General features: G+C 59.0%; 2 protein-coding genes across 3 annotated transcripts in view; one reads left to right on the top strand and one right to left on the bottom strand.

Annotated features, from left to right (window-relative positions):
• Nucleotides 1–876: 876 nt before the first annotated feature.
• Nucleotides 877–16,936, bottom strand: LOC114054771 (lysosomal alpha-glucosidase-like). 2 transcript variants are annotated; one of them, XM_027878229.1, is made up of 20 exons: nucleotides 16,781–16,936; nucleotides 9,775–10,306; nucleotides 9,445–9,590; nucleotides 8,306–8,471; nucleotides 7,716–7,812; nucleotides 6,565–6,684; nucleotides 6,231–6,349; nucleotides 6,030–6,161; nucleotides 5,144–5,254; nucleotides 4,223–4,336; nucleotides 3,985–4,069; nucleotides 3,518–3,635; nucleotides 3,036–3,169; nucleotides 2,765–2,916; nucleotides 2,476–2,624; nucleotides 2,245–2,386; nucleotides 1,943–2,041; nucleotides 1,654–1,818; nucleotides 1,428–1,574; nucleotides 877–1,196 (listed from the first exon to the last, which is right to left on the bottom strand). In XM_027878229.1, exons 2-20 carry the CDS (start codon nucleotides 10,294–10,296, stop codon nucleotides 1,134–1,136), a joined length of 2,781 nt encoding a protein of 926 aa, XP_027734030.1. In that variant the 5' UTR covers nucleotides 10,297–10,306; nucleotides 16,781–16,936; the 3' UTR covers nucleotides 877–1,133. The 2 variants fall into 2 exon arrangements, with proteins under 2 accessions (XP_027734030.1, XP_027734028.1); XM_027878227.1 differs by lacking the exon at nucleotides 16,781–16,936 and adding an exon at nucleotides 11,479–11,554.
• Nucleotides 14,906–18,294, top strand: part of MAFK (MAF bZIP transcription factor K) — a 14,469-nt gene continuing 11,080 nt past the window's right edge. Inside the window, exon 1 of the mRNA XM_027878230.1 lies at nucleotides 14,906–15,051. The gene's annotated coding sequence lies outside the window, so the exon portion shown is untranslated. The remainder of the gene's footprint in view (nucleotides 15,052–18,294) is intronic.

Below are 18,294 nucleotides of genomic sequence, written 5' to 3' on the forward strand. Positions count from 1 at the left end.
ACAACCGGGACCGAGCGACGGACGGACGGACGGACAGACCGCCAACACACGGAAGGGGAAGCGCCGCTCCGCCCCCACAAGGCACCGCCCGCCCCGCCCCGCCGGGCAGCGCCGTCTGCCGGGCCGGAGGGGGAACTGCACCCCGGTGGGCGGGGGCAGGAGGGTCGGGGGGCGGTCGGGGATGGTGAGGGCAGAGAGGGGCTTGAACTGTTTGGTGGTGCTGATTGGGGGATCTGGGAATCAGAGAGGGGAGTCAAGGGGCTGGGCTGAGGCGCTGGAGTTAGGGGTTGAAATTAGGGGCTGTTCGGTGATGCTGGGGTGGGCCCCCTCTCACAGGCAGCTATGACAGAGCCTCAAGCTGTGCCTGGGAGGTTTAGGTTGGACATTAGGGGGAATTTCTTCACAAAAAGGTTGATTAGACATTGGAATGGGCTGCCCAGGGAGGTGGTGGAGTCACCGAAGAAACGACTGGACATGGCACTTGGTGCCGTGGTCTGGTTGACAAGGTGGTGATGGGTCACAGGCTGGACTTGATGATCTCGGAGGTCTTTTCTAACCTTGTTGCTTCTGTGAAGCTGTGACTGTGGGGTGTGGGATCAGAGAGTCAAAGGAGTGGGGTGGAGGGCTGGAGTCAAGGGCTGAAACTGGGGAGTTGAGAATAGTGGCTGAAGTCCGGGGTCTGGGATGTGGTGCTGGAATTAGGGGGATTGGATTGGGGCTGAAATTGAACAGCCAGAATCAGGGGGATGGAATCGGGAGAACTGAGGTCAGTGACATAAAAATGGGGTTTTCCACAGCAACTGGCTGCCCACCCTCTCTCCCCCTATGCCGCCCCTTCTGTCCCCACATCATGTGCCCATGACAAGCTCTCCACGTGCCTTTATTGCAGCGGGGACCGTGGGTGCCCACACCTCCACCCACACCACCCACCCGGGACCACACGGGGGGCACCTGGGGGCCAAGCCCTCATCCCACAGCCCCTGTCCCCACCCATGCTGGAGAGGGACACACAGCAGCAGGTGATAGTCCCCGACGTCTCCTCCAGAGCAGCATCCCAGCTTTAGGGGCTGGAGCATCAAGCATCTCCTGGACGGGTGGTCTTGGCAAGGGGGGATGACCCCATGGCCCCCTGCTCACAGCCACTGCAGGGAGAAGCCCTTGCTGAGGCTGATGTCGAGGTCACTCACAGTGAGAACCTGTGGGGGGAGAGGAGACATTCTGGGGTACAGCCCTGGCTGGAGGGAAGTGGAGAATGCCTTCCCCTACCCAGCTTGGCTGAGCTTTACTGCTCCTGAACCCTGGCGTGGCAGGAGAGTCCTCACCCACCTCTTTGGTCACCAGTCTTGTAACCCTTGGGGCTAGAGGAGGCAAGGTGGAGCCCCTCAAGATGTCCACCCAGGACGGGGCACCCCAAGATGGGCCTGTACCTGGTTGTCCAGGTAGGCGAAGGGCTTCTCCTGGCCATTCAGAAGGACCTTGCTGGGCGGTTTCTGCACCCCAAAGATGCTCAGTGTGCCAATGGTGACATTGGTGGCCTCAGTGCTGGCATGGAGGACGGTGGAGGTGAAGATGTTCTGCAGGAGGGGACAGCATGAGCTCAAGATGTCAGATGCCATGGGACCCCCCACTCCTGCCCTCCCCACCACATCCCACCTGCGTGACATTGAACACCAGGTAGGAGTAGCTGCCCCGCTCGAAGGTGTCCAGGCTCTCGCCATCATCCCAGAAAAGGTCCCCCCAGGCAGTGGCACTCGAGGACAAGGCCACGATGAGGCGCAGGGGGTTCCCTCGAGTCGCCTCGCTGGTCGTCCCTGGTTTCTGGGGTTCAAAGACATGGGTTCTGCAGGGCTGTGAGCACTGGGGATGGGGGTCTGGGAGCTGAGGTGCTGGGACACACACATGCTGTGGACAGCACTCAGGGTGGTGATGGGTGGGCACTCACCTGAGTGGGCAGGATGGAACCCTCCCGGACATGCAGGTTGAGGTGCTCCAGGGGGGCTGACATCTTCAACACCTCCCCACTGCTGTTCACCGAGGAGCCCTGGGCAGGTGGTGAGAGACACAACACGGGTATGAGGGAATCAGGGACACAACAGGGTGCTCAGGCATGGGTTGGGGAGCAGCCATCCCCACTGCTTCCTCCACCAGGGCTTGCTGGGCTCAGCCATGGTTTCCCACCCACAGTCCCGAGATGCTCAAGCAGGGATCACCCAGTCCCTGGCCAAGTGCTGTGGTGTTCCTCACCGTGTAGAAGTCGTACCACGTGCCTTGGGGGAGGTAGCCTGTGACCGAATCCACCCCAGGCTCCAGCACCGGTGTCACCAGCAGGCTCCGGCCCCACAAGAACTGCCTGTCCAGCCCCAGGGTGGCCACATCCTGGGGGAACCTGCGGCAGGATGGAGACACTGCTTGATCGACCACTTCTGTGTGATTCAGCCCAAGCATCTCCCCAGCTCCCGGTGGGGACAATCTTACTCAAAGAACAAGGGCCGAGCGACAGTGTCCCCTTGCAGGTGGGCATGGTGGAAAAGGGTGTAGAGGAAGGGCAGGAGGGAGTATCGGGTAAGCAGCACGTCCTTCATAGCCGTCCTGGCCGCAGGGCTGAACACCGTCGGGTCCTGGGCCTGGGGGAGATGCAGGGAGTCAGTGGCCGTCCCACCCCACCTCCCACACCCCACGTCCCCCATCCCACATCCGCCATCCCACGTCTCATATCCCACATCCCACCCCTGGGATGCCTCCCACCAGGCATGCTGCCCCTGACCTTCTCATTCTGGGTGTTGTGGTTGCGAGCGAAGGGGTAGAAGGCACCGAGCTGCATCCAGCGGGTGCAGAGCTCCTCCGAGGTGCTGCCCGAGAAGCCACAGATGTCCGCCCCCACCAGTGGGATGCCGAAGAGGCTGAAGCTCAGCAGCCCTGAGGGCAGGGACAATCAGCAGGGTGCAGGGAGTTTCGGAGGTGTCTCCCAACAAGCAGAAAGCTCAGTGGAGCTGGGAGCGCTGGTAGGGCACCTGCGTGCATTCTGTGCCACCCACCTGGGATGGAGTAATACATGTCCTTCCACTGGCTCCGGTTGTCTCCCAGCCAGTGCCCTGAGTACCGGCCCTGGCTGGGGAAGGTGGAGCGGGAGATGATGAAGGGACGCTTCCCCCGGATCTGGATCAAGGCACTGAAAAACAACAGGGAGAGGAAGGGGTAGGAGGTGAGAGCAGCCCCCCAGGTGTTTGCCTTATCCCACAACGGTTGAGGGAGAGGTCCAGCCCTGTGGCAGCCCTGCGGTGCTGGAGAGTTGGCCTGAGCGGTACAGCAAAGGCTTGGCACCAGGACCAGCCTCGCCCACCTATCCCTCCCAGAGCAGTGTCAGCTCCCCTCTTTTCCTGGGTTCTTCACCCCCTGAAGGCTGCAAGCAGCCAGAGAATGCCCCCTTGATGTCAGGCACTCAAATCTCCTTCCCCATCTGAGCTGGATTTCATCCCATCCCATCCCCAGGCTGTCAGGAAGCAGGATGCTCAGGTACCTTGCTGTGGCTTTGGCTTCCATCAGCCCGTAGAGGTTGTGGAGGTTGTAGTGCACCGAGGCTTTCTGCTTTGCCGAGGCACACACTGTCTTGGAGGAGAGGGAATCGCCCAGCACGGCTGCCAGCAGAGAGAGCCCAGTTGGCACCTAGTGGTGGTGGGGTGGAGGGGATGTGGACCCCCCCCCACTTGCTGGCTCTGGGTCAGCCCTCTCACAGGAGCCATCACTGCCAGCCCAGTTCCAAAAGCTCACACAGATGGTCCCATCCTGCACCCTGACATGGCCTCAAAAAGTGTGTAAGGCTTAGACACAGATACTGGCACATGCAAGTAGAGACTGAGACATTCAAGGTGTAAAACAGACAGAATGTCTCTTAGAAACGGTTTTCCCCCATCACACTCAGTTGGCAGAGGTCTCAAAGCACACAGTGCATGTCAGCACAGTCTTGTATCTCATCTCCCTCCTTACCTGGAGTGTAGGGTGGGCTGTCGAGATCTCCTGGGGGGCAGCCGTCTTCAGACCCATCCATGAAGTTGGATGGCTCATTCATGTCCTAAGCAAAGAAAATTGTGGAGCAATTTCAAGCATGTGGTTTAGGGGATTAATGGATAGACCCGGAAAAGCTGCAGACAGTCCTGCCAGGACACACACTGGGTGTGAGCTGAGGTGCTGCCAGGAGGCGACCCAGGGGCAAGGAGGGACTTACGATCCACAGGCCATCGAAGGGCACATGGGCATGGAAGTGCTGCAAGTTCTCCAGCCACCACTGGTGCGTCTCTGGGTTGGAGAAGTCTGCAAAGGCAGTGAAGCCAGGCCAGACCTGCAGGGACACCACAAACCACAGGTTCATCAAGCAGGTGATTTCTGGGGAGCTGCCACCAGGAACAGGGTACCACAGCATGGTGAAGGACCAGAGGTGAAACAGGTAATAACCTAGAAATTAAACCCAGGGCAATGCTTCAAGTCCTGGATGCTACACACACAGCATCCCTCCTTCCTGCCTGGTACCAGGAGTATTGGGGTGCTGAGGACTCCCCACAGTCCATGGGCAGTGACAGCTGAAGGAGCGGCTGCTCTCCCTCTACTTGCACGAGCCCTGACACCACCTTGCCCAGGGTATGTCAGGGAAAAGCCATGATTTCTCCATGCTTTGCCTCATTTCAGGAATTTTAGCCAATTCATTTTCCCCCATGTTTTCAGGCTACATCAAAAGCCCCCTCCTTGGAGATGGCGAGGGAGAAATGGCAGGAGCAAACAGTCACAGGGGTCAGACTGGGAGGGAACCACTGCAGATCAGATCTTGGGATGCACTGTTCATCCCAGACAACCTCCCCTCACCCCAGAAACAGGAAGGGAGAGAAATCAGATGACCAGCCTTGGGCAGCACTGCTGACTCTGTTAAGCTCATATGACTTCCACAGGCTCCTCTGCTGGACAGGGGCTGGATCCTGGGGTTGGTGATGACACCAGAAGGTGACACATGATTACAAGGGCTGAGCCAGGCTCTGGCAATTATCCTGGAGAAGTCCCTTGGCCACTTGTCTTTCCCTCTACTGTAAGGGATGAAATCCCAACCCTGCTATTGCATAACCCACGGGGCTGGGATTTCCCCCCTGGAGCTCCTCACCTGCCCGATGAGCGGCTGCCCTTGGGTGGTGTTGAGGAACAAGCCCCGCCTTAAGCCTTCATCAAAAGGCCAGTAGGAGCCGTTAGGGTTGGTGCTGCTGATGCCAGGATCCTGGGGGCAAAGCAGAGGGTTAGTGCCATTCCAGGCAGACCATGGCTCCTTCCCCTGGCCAGACCTGTGTGATTCACGGAAGAGAACCCAGGCAGGGTCAGCCAGAGCCTGACACGGCAGCTGTTTGCCCCAAGGGGAACAGAAACTTGCTTCGACGCTTCCAGGCATGTTTTCTGAAATCCCACTTCTGCAAGTCCCCAGGACACGTTAGGATGTTTTGGGAAGGGGGTGGACAAACACAGAAAATCTTGCGTTTATGCAAGAAATGTCAGGTCATGGAGGGCCTTGGCTACTAATGGGAGTTCAAAGGGGAGGGAATCCAACTGTCCCTTGCAAGGACCTGAGTGTCCCAATTGGCCCCAGCAAGCAGGCTCTGGGCCCCTATTCTCTGTAAAGGGAAGAAAGAAAATCCCAGCCAAGTCACAAGATCCCAGCACTCATGGGGACGTGGGGGCACCTGAGCTGAGCACCCACAAGTTAAACTGCCTGACCTACAGTTCCTCCATTCCTCCACTCATGGAGGCCAGGGGCATCCTTGTACCCCTGCAGCAGACAGGAGCACAGCATGAGAACCTGGCCTGTGTGTCCATGATCCCTGAATGAGGGGGATTTCCAGTGGCAGTTTACAGCTGCCCATCCAGCACTGGGGACCTGCCTCCCACAGAAATCCTTGGGCCCGAGATTGATCAGCTGGGATTGTGAGCATCCCTTACGCCTCGGTCTTACATGCCAGCTCTGCAGCAAAGACAGCACAGGGGGAGAGGAGGGGGAGTACCAAGATCATAACGTAGCGCTGCCCATGTTTATGGAGGTCTTCCACCAGCGAGGGGAGGGAGGCAAATTTCTGGGAGTCGAAGGTGAAGTCCCGGTACCCGTCCATGTAATCGATGTCATTCCACTGCGCATCCTGCGGGACAGAGGCTCAGGGATGGGGGATGGAGCCTGGAGCCCCCACTCCACGGGTCTGAGGGATTACCTGGGGGATCTGGTAGTTCCTCATGGCTCTCACGGTCTGCCAGGTCCCATTGCTGGATCCGTAGCCCCAGCGGCAGAGGTGGAAGCCGAGAGCCCAGAGGGGTGGCATGGCTGGGAAACCTGCAGTGGGAAAATGGAAGCATGGCTGGGCTGTCCTGAGATGACAGCAGCATCTCAAAAGGATAGGAAGGTAAGGGGAGAGTGGGGAAAAGGAGGTGATTGCTGACCCCTGATGTGCTGGGAGGGCTGGGGGATGTGGTGAAGCTGGGGTGGGACAGGGATGTGGGCATGGGGAAGGTGCCTGCACATAGCCACAGTGGGGTGCGGGCACTTACCTATGACCTGCTGGTACTGTTGGATGACCATGTTGGGATCGGGCCCCAGGAAGATGTAAAAATCCAGCACCCCTCCGATGGTCCTCCAGGTCAGGCCTGGAGCAGGCTGCAGGGCCACCTCTTTGAGGGGGAAGGAGAAAGGAAAAAGACAGTGACAACTGGGGACAAACCTCCAGACCTCAGCCCATATGATGGGGACCAGGCAGCGCCACAGGAAACGCTCAGGGGAATGAAGAGATCCCTGCCTTGCACTCAGCGGATGCTAAATGGGTGTCTGGAAGCTTAAATCATCACAGCCCAGGGGAGATCAGTGGTTTATGCTATCTTAAAAATCTGCTCTTTAAGCTCAAAGCTGCGTCAGCTTCCACTGCTGGACCAGGATCAGGCACATGCAATGCAGTGCTTTCCTTCATGTTCTCCCCCAAAACCCCCTCCTAAGTGAATCTAGAACTACTTGTACAAGAGAGTGCGTGGGAGCAAGGCCTTTCCCGGGAAGGGTTTCCACATGAATGAGCCCCCGAACCTCAGCTCAGGTGGCTGCATCTCACACGAGAGGGCCCCTCTTCAGCAGCAGCATCGCCGCAACTGATCCCAGCGCAGCTGGAGCTGCCAGAGCCCCAGTGAGCGCAGCATCGCCCCAGCTGGCTGCAAGCAGCAGCTGCTGGGAGGGTTGGGTGGTCGCCGGTGCTGTCCCCAACACCGCAGGAGCCTGCAGGAGCTGCTGTGTTATCAGCTGGCACACACAGGCAGATCCCAGGGCCACAGCTGGCGTGGCACAGATGGGGAAACGTGGGCAGCAGACGGCAGCCCCGGCTGCACCCCAGCCGTGCCACGCTGCCGGGCCGGGTGGCAAGGATGTTTCAGTGGAGGGGGGAATAGGCATGGACCTGTGTGCAAGGGACTTGCCTTCCTGATGGCAACTCAGCAGCTGGGCGTGTGGTTAAACTGCTCGGCAGTTGCTAAAGAGCCTCGCTGTAGCCAGGAAACAGATGGCTGCGCTCAATAACGGAGCCATCAAACCACATCTTTCCCTTTTACGGCTTCCTCTTACCCCAGGTTCCCAAGCTGGCCACTCCAGTAGTTCCCATCTGTCCCCACCTGCCAGGTCCTCCATCAGGGACAAGCCAGCCTGGGTCCCCTAACACACCTACCCATAGCGTTGCTGTTGAGAAGGAAAACCCCATGAGCATCTCCGCCCTCCTCCATCAGCAGGTAGAAGGGGTGAGCGCCGTACAGGTTGAACGATTCCTGCAAGGAAGAGGTGCCAGGTAAGACAGCAGAGAGGGCAAAGCAGGAGAGTCCCATATCACTGGGGCTGAATAAAAGGCCCCAAGCTGCATATGCTGTCCCCACCTAACCAGGCGCCTGTCACCCCTGTGGAGGACAAGGCAAGGGATGAAGATGCTTTCAGGGCTGGTGCTGAAGGCCATGGGAGGCTGCTTCTTCCTTGCAGTTCAGGGGCTATTGAGCTGGAGTAGGTGAGAGGGAAACCTCCTGCCTCACCACAACACATTGCACGAGCAGCAGGGTGGAGCGGAAAACACCCGGTGCCCTTGGAGCGCCAAGAGCATTTTGCAATTGCTCTGAAATTCTCCCTGGCACATACCTGCCTGTCGGCCTTGATCATCCCCAGCCCCTCCCAGTGCTGCTGCCCACCCCTGCCATGGACTTGTCCAAAGCACAGTAGAGCAGCACCCCTCTCCTCACCCCCTGCACCCCCATCGGGAGAGGACAGATGTACCGTGGGAGCGACATCACGGGCCCACAGCGTGAGGGTGTTCCAGTCCAGGCTGTGCAGGAGGCTGCCACGGTGCTCCCCCAGCCCATAGAGGAACCTGGATGGGAGCGATGTGGATATCTGGAGAAACTGGTCAGCGAAGATCAAGGGGGCCACAGTGGTGTTGAGCCTGCCAGGGTTACACCGAGCAAAAGAGAGGGTCAAGAGGGGATGCTGGGACCCACTGGGTTCCATTTGCCCGTCAGCAACTGATCCCTTCGCTATCAAAACCTCCCAAGGGCCAGTGAAGCAGCATATGTCCCATCCCAGATTCCACCCCAACACCTTGGCCCAGGAGGAAATTTGGGTCTGGCTGGAGGCAAGGCACGGCCTGGGCCTAAACCAGCCTGACCCCCTGTGGCTTAGCCTTCCCTCTGACACTACAAGTTTCCACCCAGGTTATTATTAACCACCAAGGCAACAGGGCGGTGGGGCTTCTCAGCCTGCTGTCACTGATAAGCAGCTTCCAAGTACAGGACAGACCACAGTCACCAGCAAATGGGAAGGAGGAGGAAAAGATGGGATCCCAAAACACCCCGACCATACATCGCCCAGCTGTCAGTGCTTGTCCATGGCTTAGTGTGGGCAAAGCCATGGAGGTGAGAGAGAGCACTACAACAAAGTCACCAGCAGTCTTTTTCCACAAAGAGCCTGGAACTCTGGGTGTCCTTATAGCTTCAACAGCCAGGGAATCCCGAAAGAAGCGTGAAATGGGCAAAGCTACAATCTGTTGTTGGCCCTTTTCCTGAGCCACCATGACACTTATTGGTGATGTGCCGGGGACCTGCACAGTGTTTGGCTGGTGTAGGACCTCGGGAGGAATCAGGGCACTGGGAGGTTTTTGGAGAGGCGCTGCTCCCACCCAGTCCTGCCATGGCCATAGCAAGCACATGACCAGCCCGTGAGGCCAGGAAGCCACACGCTGCCTCATCCCCATGTGAGCATTGCTAAAAAGATGCAAGACAAAAAGCAATAATTGGCTGGAGATCTTGCAAGCATGGGTTTTCCCACTGAAAAACCTCTGGAAATCGTGCTGGAGCCTGCCTAGGGTGGGATAAGTTTCTCCCCACCTGCCACAGGATGAGGACAAGGTGGGATCTTACAGCACTGTCCCTGTTGCTGTGCGCCACAGCAGCACCCCAAAGGGATCCCAGGAGAAGTTCAGACTGTAGATGGGGTTTTCTGCCCTCTTCATCGCCCGGGGAACATCAAGAGGAACCTCATACCGCGGGTTGGCCGCATCCGTTATCTGCAGAAGGGAGAAAAAGTGCTTAAAGACCAGCAAAGCAAGAGTGGAAAGGGCTAGAGAGACTCATTGGCCCCAAACAGCCATGCCTGGAGCACAGCAGCTTCCAGACTCGGTCCCAGCAGGGAACAGTTACCTATGGGATGGCAGGGGCAAGGGTCAGGAGGACAGCTGTCAGAAACCTCACCTTGATGTGCAGCCGCGTGTCTGTCTCAAACTCCACGTCCAGCCTCAGCATCTCGATGTCCCGGGGGTAATAGGCCTTCTCCCTTCGCACCAGCAACCCCACCATGCCCAGCGCTGTCTGGTTGAGGCTCTCCAGGGTGTAGCTGGGGAAGTCAGGGGGATAGAAGCACCAGGGCACCCCCTGCTTGCCCTCCGCTGGCGGGGGGCTCTGGATGAAGCAGCACCCTCGGCTTTCACAGAGCTCCTGGGTCACCACCACGCGCCGCTCTGGGTAGCAGTCAAAGCGATGGCTTTCAGGCACCAGGAGACATTTGGGGGGTGGGGTGGGCCCGAGCCAGCCCCCCGACACTTGCCGCAGCACCCAGACGGTGATGGTGCTCAGCAGCACGGCGGCCACCAGCAGCCCACTGCCCACCCACCACGGGGCCATCTTCCCACGGGCAGGGGGCACCGGGGCAGCCCCTTCCTCCTCCACCTGGCATCCTGCCGGCTGCGGCGTTGTCAGCTTCTGGTACGACTTCATCGTCCTGGTGCTGGATTTGGGGGGGAGATGGAGGCAGGTGTGAAGGCGACAGAGATGGAGAGCTCTCCCAGGCCTCAAGGACAGCTTCACCCTCTCCTGGTGCCTCTGGTTCAGGCAGAGCCTGCCCACCTCAGCACCCTGCATAATCACATCTGCGCCTTTGGCTAAGATGCACATGGCAAACTCGGCAATGGAAGGCTTTGCCAAGGTCAGGTGGTCCTGATCCTGCTAAGTGTGGGTAGATGCTGACAAACAACTCTCCACCAGCCCCAAGGGACAAAGCACCACCCGCCTGAACCCCACCTGCTCTCAGGGAGTGGCAGAGCGGCCCCTCAAGGAGTTTTTCCCAGGTCTGAATTTATGGACTGCAGCATTTCTGAAAGCTGCAAGCAAAATCGAGCTTGCTCTGTCTGTGGGAACAGAGGTGGGAGTCACGGCTCCAAGGTGAGGAGCATCCTGTGCTCAGGGCATTTTCTGCTCTGAGCATCCTCTTTGAGCATCCTCTGTAATCGCCCAAAGCCCTGAGTCAGAGGTTTTAGCTGCGAGCAGGGCTGGGCAAGGGATGGCTGGGACTATGCCATCAGTCCTTGCCTCCCACTGATAAAACCTGATTCTAACAGCCTCTCAGACAAACATCTCCTGGACTGTAAGCGAAGGAGACCCTCATGCTCCGGGTGAGTGAAGGGAGGAAACTCAGCACCTTAAACAAGACACATAATAAGAGACACAACTTTCTTCTCTCCATCTCCAATCGCAGACGCTCAGACTGACAGGCTGCCCTCCTCACCCTACGACCTGCAACGGCTCAGCAAACGCCTCCATCCCCCCTCCAAACAGGCTTATTCCCCAGCAGCCCTCCCCAAGCCCGGCCACCGCCACCACGGCACAACCCGCCGGGGCCCGGCTGCGAACCCCCCGCGAGAGGCAGCGCCTCCGCCCTGTGCAAACCACCCGCCGCTTCCCCACGCGCGGGTGGCCCCAGGGTGGCAGCGGCCACACCAGCCCCCGAGGTGGCGGCTCGGCGTGCCACCAGCCCGTGCACCCCCGGCTCCTGCCCGGCCGCCCCGCAGCGGGGGCACCGCGGGGGCACACGCGGCCCCGGCCGGGCACGGGGAGCGGCCGCGCCCCGGGAGCCCCTGCCCGCCTGCGGGCCCCGCTCCGGCCGTGCCGGCGCTTACATACACGTGTCTCCTCTTGACATTGTGGCTGCGGGCGGGCAGCGGGCAGCGGGCGGGCAGCGGGCAGCGGGCAGCGGGCGGGCAGCGGGCAGCGGGCGGGCAGCGCTCCCGGCGCTGCAGCTCTGCCTGCTCCGCCGTAAACACCCGAAACGCCGCCCCGCTCCTACCGCGCCTCTCTAGTAGCAGCGCAGCCGCGCACACACGAGCCTCTCCTCCGACTTGATCGTCCGCTCGCTCGCTCCTCTCCTTTTGTGCGCTTTGAGCGTTTTTTTTTTAATTTTACCTGCAATTTTTTAATTTATCTGCAATATTTTTAATATTTGTATCTAAGCTCAATGCTTCTCAAAAGAGACAAGGGGGGGATTACGGGGGATCGGCCTTTTTTTTAGGTTTTCCCCAGCCCTGGATGCACACAGCGCCTCTAAACCCAGAGTACAAATGCCTCTGTCCCCCTTGCAGGCTGAGGGCACCTTACCCAAATGAGAGTGAAAGAGGTCCCTGTGCTGAATCGTGCATTGTGGCTTCAGGGAATCACCGTGGCTTCGGGAGGTGTTTCGAGCACACAGCAGGTGGGCCAGACCTACAAAACACCCACATCCCAGAATAAAACCCTTTCCCCATCCAGGTTTTCACCAGAGTTCCTGTCTCCCATACAGTTCTCTTCATCTGCTTAACAAATGTATAGAACTGCACAGGCTTTCCCACTTTTTGAGGGACAGGAGAGCTGCTCCTTATTTACTGTCAAAGGCCACTGCAGTCTAAAGGTCAGCAGCGAAGGACAACAGACCTTTGGATTCCCCAGGGAATTAAAACAAAAAGTAACCTGTTGTGAGCAGGACGATTCACCCAGAAACAGAATTTCAGGTGACGTGGCCGCTTCCCTCCTGCCATAAGCAGTCTGCCAAAATTGGGTTGTTGCAAAGGCAGGGGAAATACCCCAATTCTGGTGAGCCCCATGCATGGGGCTGACACCACAGAGGGTGAAAACCCCACCCAGGATGCAGCCAGTCCATCCCTCTTGCCTCCTGCCTCCACCCTCTCATGGATGTTTTGGGGAGAAACCTTGGATAATACAGGATGGCTCTGGCTATCTTGGTTATCACCACTCAGAGAGAGCACAGGGGCACGTGGCTGTGTTGGGGATATCAGAGGCCCCAAGGCTACCACCCCTCTCCTTGCTTGTCTTGGCTCTCCGAGCCATCAGAACCCTCCTGGATGCAAAACAGATCTGGAGACAAACCTCAGAGGCATCAGTGGGAACCACAGAGATGGCTGAATTCTGCCTTCCAACTCTGAGCTCAGCCCATCCCAGCACCCAGGGCAAGATTTCAGAGTTTGCAAATCTGGGAGAGGTGAAAGCCAACACTTCATGCCACTGCCCAGGAGCTTTAGCCAACCTCATTAGTCAGTTCCAATAATAAACAGGGATTTCTTAACATCAGGGTGGTGCATTCGCCTAAATCTCACTCCAGCTGCCCAGATCTGTGGGGCTGTGCCAGAAATGGGGCTCTCCATGTTTTCCAGCTCGTGTTGCCCAAAGGGAACAGCAAAAGATGGGATCTTATTCAAAGCCTCAACTATGGCCCTTAGAGCTGCTCCAATAAGAATATTTGGCTCCAAGGCTGGAAATTACAAATTGCACAGGCTGACACAGACTTTCTAATATAGTTATGGACACAAAAAAAATCAAAAGGAGCCCAGTTGCGATGGAGGCAGTTGGGTTTGATCAACCAGCCGTGTTATTACATTTTTTGATGCATTATCATCAATGTTAGATGCTCCTGGGGTCTGAAATGCCGTTCACACCCCTGGGGTCAGGGTGCTGTGTTAGCAGCTCACATAACCACACAAGTGCAAGGACTGGGCTCAGGATCCAGCCATGAGCAGGATTCGGCTCTGCTGCAGGGCTCAGGAGGCTCTAGGACAGGCATTGCTGCGCAAAAGCTGGTCCACAGCTGGTGAAAGAGGGCAAGCCCTGCCAGCACTGCCTCAAGGAAGCCAGGGACCAAACCAGCCCCTGAACACCCCTGAGAGCCTCACAGTGCCTGAGACACATTTCCCCACCTCTGTCGGTCCCACATCAAGGCCAAGTGCAAGGTGCTGCATCTGGGCTGGGGTCAGAGTAGGCTGGGGGATGAACGGATCAACAGCAGCCCTGCTGAGAATTTGGGGGTGCTGGTGCATGAGAGGCTGGACATGAGCCAACAAAAAAGCATCATGGTCAGCAGGTTGAGGGGGGTGATTCTGCCCCTCTGGTCTGTTCTGGTGAGAACTCACCTGGACTGCTGTGTCCAGCTCTGGGGTCCTCAGCACAGGAAGGACAGCATCCTGTTGCAGTGGGTCCAGAGGAGACCAACAAGTTGATTAGAGGGATGGAATACCTCTCCTGTAAGGAAAGGCTGAGATAATTGGAATTGTTCAGCCTGGAGAAGAGAAGGCTCCGGGGAGATCTTATTGCTTCCTTTCCCAGTTTGAAGGGAGCCTGCAAGAGAGTTATAGAGGGACTTTTGAAAAGGGCATGTGGTGACAGGACAAGGGCTAATGGCTTCACACTGACAGAGGGAAAGTTTAGATTAGATGTTAGCAGGAAATTCTTCCTTGTGAGGATACTGGGGCACTGGCACAGGTTGCCCATAGAAACTGCCCCATCCCTGGAAGTGCTCAAGGCCAGGTTGGACAGGGCTTGGTACACCCTGGTCTAGTGGAAAGTGCCCCTGCCCAGGGCAGGGAGGGTTGGAATATGATGAGCTTTTCACACCTTCCAGCCCAATCCATTCTATGATTCTATGAAATGTGTGAGGCTGCAAAACTCCATGGCCACACCGCACCTCCTCCATTGGGGATGATCCGGAAGGACGGGAACTGTCGGAGAGGGGTGAGCCCTGTGGTGGGCTGGGGGTGCGGTGCTCGGCCCTGCACACCGATGGGGATTGGGATGCAGATTTGGGATGAGAGGGGGATGAGGATGAGAATGGGGATGAGGATGGGGGTGAAGATGGGGATAGAGATGAGAATGGAGATGTGGATCGGAATGGGGGTGGGGAATGAGGATGGGGATAGGAATGAGAATGGAAATGAGGGATGGAGATGGGGTTGAGGATGGTATGAGGATGGAGATGAGGATGGGGATGGGGATGAGGATCTGGATGAGGGGGTGATGAGAATGGGGATGAGAATGGGAATGAGGATGGGCACGAGGACGGAGACAGGGATGAGGATGGCGATGTGCATCGGGACGAGGGTGGGGAACGGGGACCGGCTACGTGCCGGAGGCAGCGCCGCGCCCCGCCCCGCGCCCTTGCCCATGAATGAACGGCGCGGGCGGTGCCGGCGGTGACGCGGCCGCGGGGCCGGGCCGGGCGGTGACGCGGCCGTGACGCGCCATGCCGGAAGCGGCGGGGGCGCTGGTTGGTCGGCGGCGCGGCGGGGGGGAGGCGGCCGCCCCGCGCTTGTTGTTGTCCGCGGGACTCGCTGGCAGCGAGGGAGGAGGGAGCCGCGCAGCGCCCCCGCCGCCGCCCCCGCGCCCCCCTCGCCCCCGCCGCCGCCCCCGCCACGGGGCGCTCCCGCCGGCACGCAGGTGAGAAGCCGCCCGGGGCGCGGCGCGGCGGGGGCGAGGCGGGTGGGTCGGAGTCGGGAGCGGGGCGGGGGGGGGGGGGGGGGGGGGGGGGGGGGGGGGGGGGGGGGGGGGGGGGGGGGGGGGGGGGGGGGGGGGGGGGGGGGGGGGGGGGGGGGGGGGGGGGGGGGGGGGGGAGGTGGCCGCGCGTTGCCCGCCGATCGCGGCGGGGAGGGAAGCGGGGGGCTCGGCCCGTCCGGCCCGGTCCCCGCTCGGTCCGGTCGGGTCCGGTTGGGCGCGGGCGGGCGGGGCGGGCGAGGTAAAAGTGCTGAGTCACCACCGCGCCGGGCACGTGGTGCCGCCGCCCCTCGCACCGGGCCGGGCCGGGCGCGCACGTGGGGCCCGCAGGGGGGCGAGGGGCGGCGGCCCCGCCGTGGGGCGAGCGGGGAGGGAGGGGGGTTCGGGGAGCGCTGCCCGCGCCCGCCGAGCGAGTGGCCCCCGAACGCCCGGGGGGGCGGGGGCGCGGCGGCTCCGCGGTCAACACCTTCCCCGTCCCCTCGCTCCGGCGCGGGGCCGGCGGCGCTCAGCGCCCGCGGGACGGGACCGGCGGCACCCCCGCACCCCAGGGGACGCGGGGTCAGGGGTCCCCCGGGTGTGCGCCGAGGTGATGCTTTCCCGTCTCTTGTTGTTATTTTTTTTCCCCTTTCTCTCCCCCCCCCCGCCCCTCGAGGATGAGCGCGCTGCCTGCCTCTGCCTTTGAATGGCTCTTAAAATACATGTGAGGAAACCTGTTGTGACGCCGCGCGCTCCGCTGACTAAAAATAGCAGCTTTTGTAGTACGGAGGGAGCCGGGGCGCAGCCGGGGACGGGCAGCGGCGGTGGCCGGGCATGGTGGCAGCTTCGGGAGCCGCTCTCTGGCCCCGGGTTATCGGGCAGGAGCAGCCGCCGGCGGGAAGCGCCAGGCGGGAGCCTCGCTGGCCGTCGGATGGGCTGGGGTTCAGGGCTTATCTCTGCTGAGCACAGCTGCTTTTTGGGTCGAAAGAGGGAGAGGTGCGCGGTGTGTTCAGGCTGCGGGGAGGGATGCGTGTGCACGAGGTCGCCCCGAAAACGGGGTGCTCTGCGGCCCCCCGGGGACTGGCAGTGAGAGGAAAGGGGACGGTGACATTCTGGGAGCGGGCACGGCCGCGTGACAGTCTGGTGGGTGCGGGACGGTTTGGGGATTTAATCAGAAGTAGGGTGGGCGGGGGAACCCTCTTCAAACTCCCCATGACGGCAGTGGCATGAGGTGGGAAAATATCCAGGCCACGAGTGAGGGGAACCGAAATCTCCAAATTCTCAGTGTGTGACAGGGTCTGTTTGCTTCCTCCTCTTCCTCAGGCTGAGAGCCTGCTCCCTTCCCTCGTGGGCTGCTCCTTAGAGGATTTATTTTACAGATTCTGCTGAAAGCAGGCCATGAGGTCTCAAATTAGGAACGAGCCCCCTTTGGGCAAAGTTGTTACAGAAAAGGGAAAGGCCTCCATTTTCGCTTTCACCTGGCCGCCCCCTCCTTTGCCAGCGCACCTAAAGCTGAGCTGGGACTGCGGAGCGCGGAGAGAGACAGTGAGAGCAAAGTGTTTCCCTGAAAAAGCTGCACGCCTTTTTCTCACACTTTCAGTTTTTATAAGCCCTGTGGCGGATAAGCTCAGCCCTGCGCCCCAGCCCAGCGCGTCGTGCCGTGGTGCTGTCGGGGGGTTTTAGCAGCGAATAGGTTTACCTGGTGATTTTTTTGTTTTGTTTTGTTTTTTCCCCCACCGATGAAAGGCGCGCGCGTCCCTCCGCTTTTCCCCCCGTCTCCTTCCGTGCGTCCTCCCGGTGCTGCCTGCGGAGAAAACCCTTCCTCAAGCCTTCCTCGTGCAGTCACTTCCTAGAGGTGATGGACGCCGCGGCTGCCCAATGGCAGCGCGCAGGGCTGCGCGGCACCGGAGTTAACTCTGCCCCTGCCCGGCCGGGCTGCCGGACCTCGGGCTGGCGGCGACGGGGCTGCAGCCGCAGGGTTGGGCACACCGTGGCTCCCGCCGTCAGGGCGCTCCGCGGGCACTGAGCCTGTCAGGGCTTGGAAGCTGAGCCCTGTTAAATGTTCCCCCGGCTGTATTACGCCAGGCTCGTGCCTTGCTTTCACAAGTGTTTCTGAAGCAGAGACAGAAATTTGTTGGCAAATTTTTTTTTTTTTTTTTTTTTTTTTTTTTTGCTTGCCTGTCAAGGACAGCGTGCTTTGTCATGTTTTATGTCATTTCTGCACCGTCGCCCGTCTCGGCAATCTGTTGTGGCACAGAGTTCCGTACTGCTGTGTGCCTCCTGAAAGGGAAAAGTACAGATCAGCTTGATACACTCTGATTTCCATCAGCATTGGAAGATGATTAATGGCGTGGAATGTGCTGCAGGACTTGGTATTGAAAATCTCTAGCTGTGTGAGATGTTTGGGAAGCAAAGAAAGGACAGCTGGGAGTGCTGGCCCCTGCGGCAGTCGGGGTTTGTGGGATAAGCTTGCTCGCTGATCATTTTTGTAAACATCCAGCTGTGAAATACTTGAGTGGTGCAAGCACTTTCAATTATCAGGAAGTTTCAGGCTCAGCACCCTGTAGAGATGAACATGCAGTTTCCACTTCTGTCTCAGCTATTGTTTGAGGCTATCTTCAAACTTCAGCAGAGAGTCTTCCAAGCATGAAGCAAGCATAAGCGATGCAATGCTCTGTGACCATCAATACAAGGACTGGGGGGGAGAGGCAGTAATGAGAGCGATTACCCTGCCACTGTGCTCCCGAGCAGAGGGACAGTTTGCTTAGTGGATGCCACTGCTTTGCAATATTGCAGGACGCCAAGTAGCGATACCACTATGTTCCATTATTAGCAGTCAGTGAAGGTGTCTGACTCGATGGCTGGCACGTGGGGTCAGGAGCAGCAAAGTCAGAAATCTCAATCCCAGCTCTTCCCCAGGATCCGGCTGTGCGTCCAAGCAAGTTATTTGTTGCTTGGTGGCTTATCTTGTATGGCTGAGGGAGGTGCATCTTTGGGCTAGTGATTGCTGAAGTCCAATTCCAGTATATCTCTGTCACCACATTTTCTAAGCGTGTGATGGAAAAAGTGCTGTTAGCTTGTCAGTACCAGGGCTGGCTGTCGCATACCTTTCCCCTTCAGCCACCTCCTCCATGAAGTTTCAGAGGTGACACACAGGCGTACCCGCCTGGTACTCCTTATCCCTGCTCCCTAACCACAGGCTCTCTGCAGCAT

This window comes from Empidonax traillii, unplaced genomic scaffold, assembly GCF_003031625.1.
Source record: "Empidonax traillii isolate 1590-97213 ecotype Southwest subspecies unplaced genomic scaffold, ASM303162v1 scaffold39:size2480183, whole genome shotgun sequence".
NCBI classification, from domain to species: Eukaryota; Metazoa; Chordata; class Aves; order Passeriformes; family Tyrannidae; genus Empidonax; species Empidonax traillii.

Coding starts and splice junctions, on each gene's coding strand:
- LOC114054771 (XM_027878229.1), bottom strand. CDS start 10,296: ATGAAGTCGTACCAGAAGCTGACAACGCCGCAGCCGGCAGGATGCCAG. Junction 5,255..6,029: donor AGCGCTACGTTATGATCTTG/GTACTCCCCCTC, acceptor CTTTGCCCCCAG/GATCCTGGCATCAGCAGCAC. Junction 1,197..1,427: donor TCGCCTACCTGGACAACCAG/GTACAGGCCCAT, acceptor CTCCCCCCACAG/GTTCTCACTGTGAGTGACCT.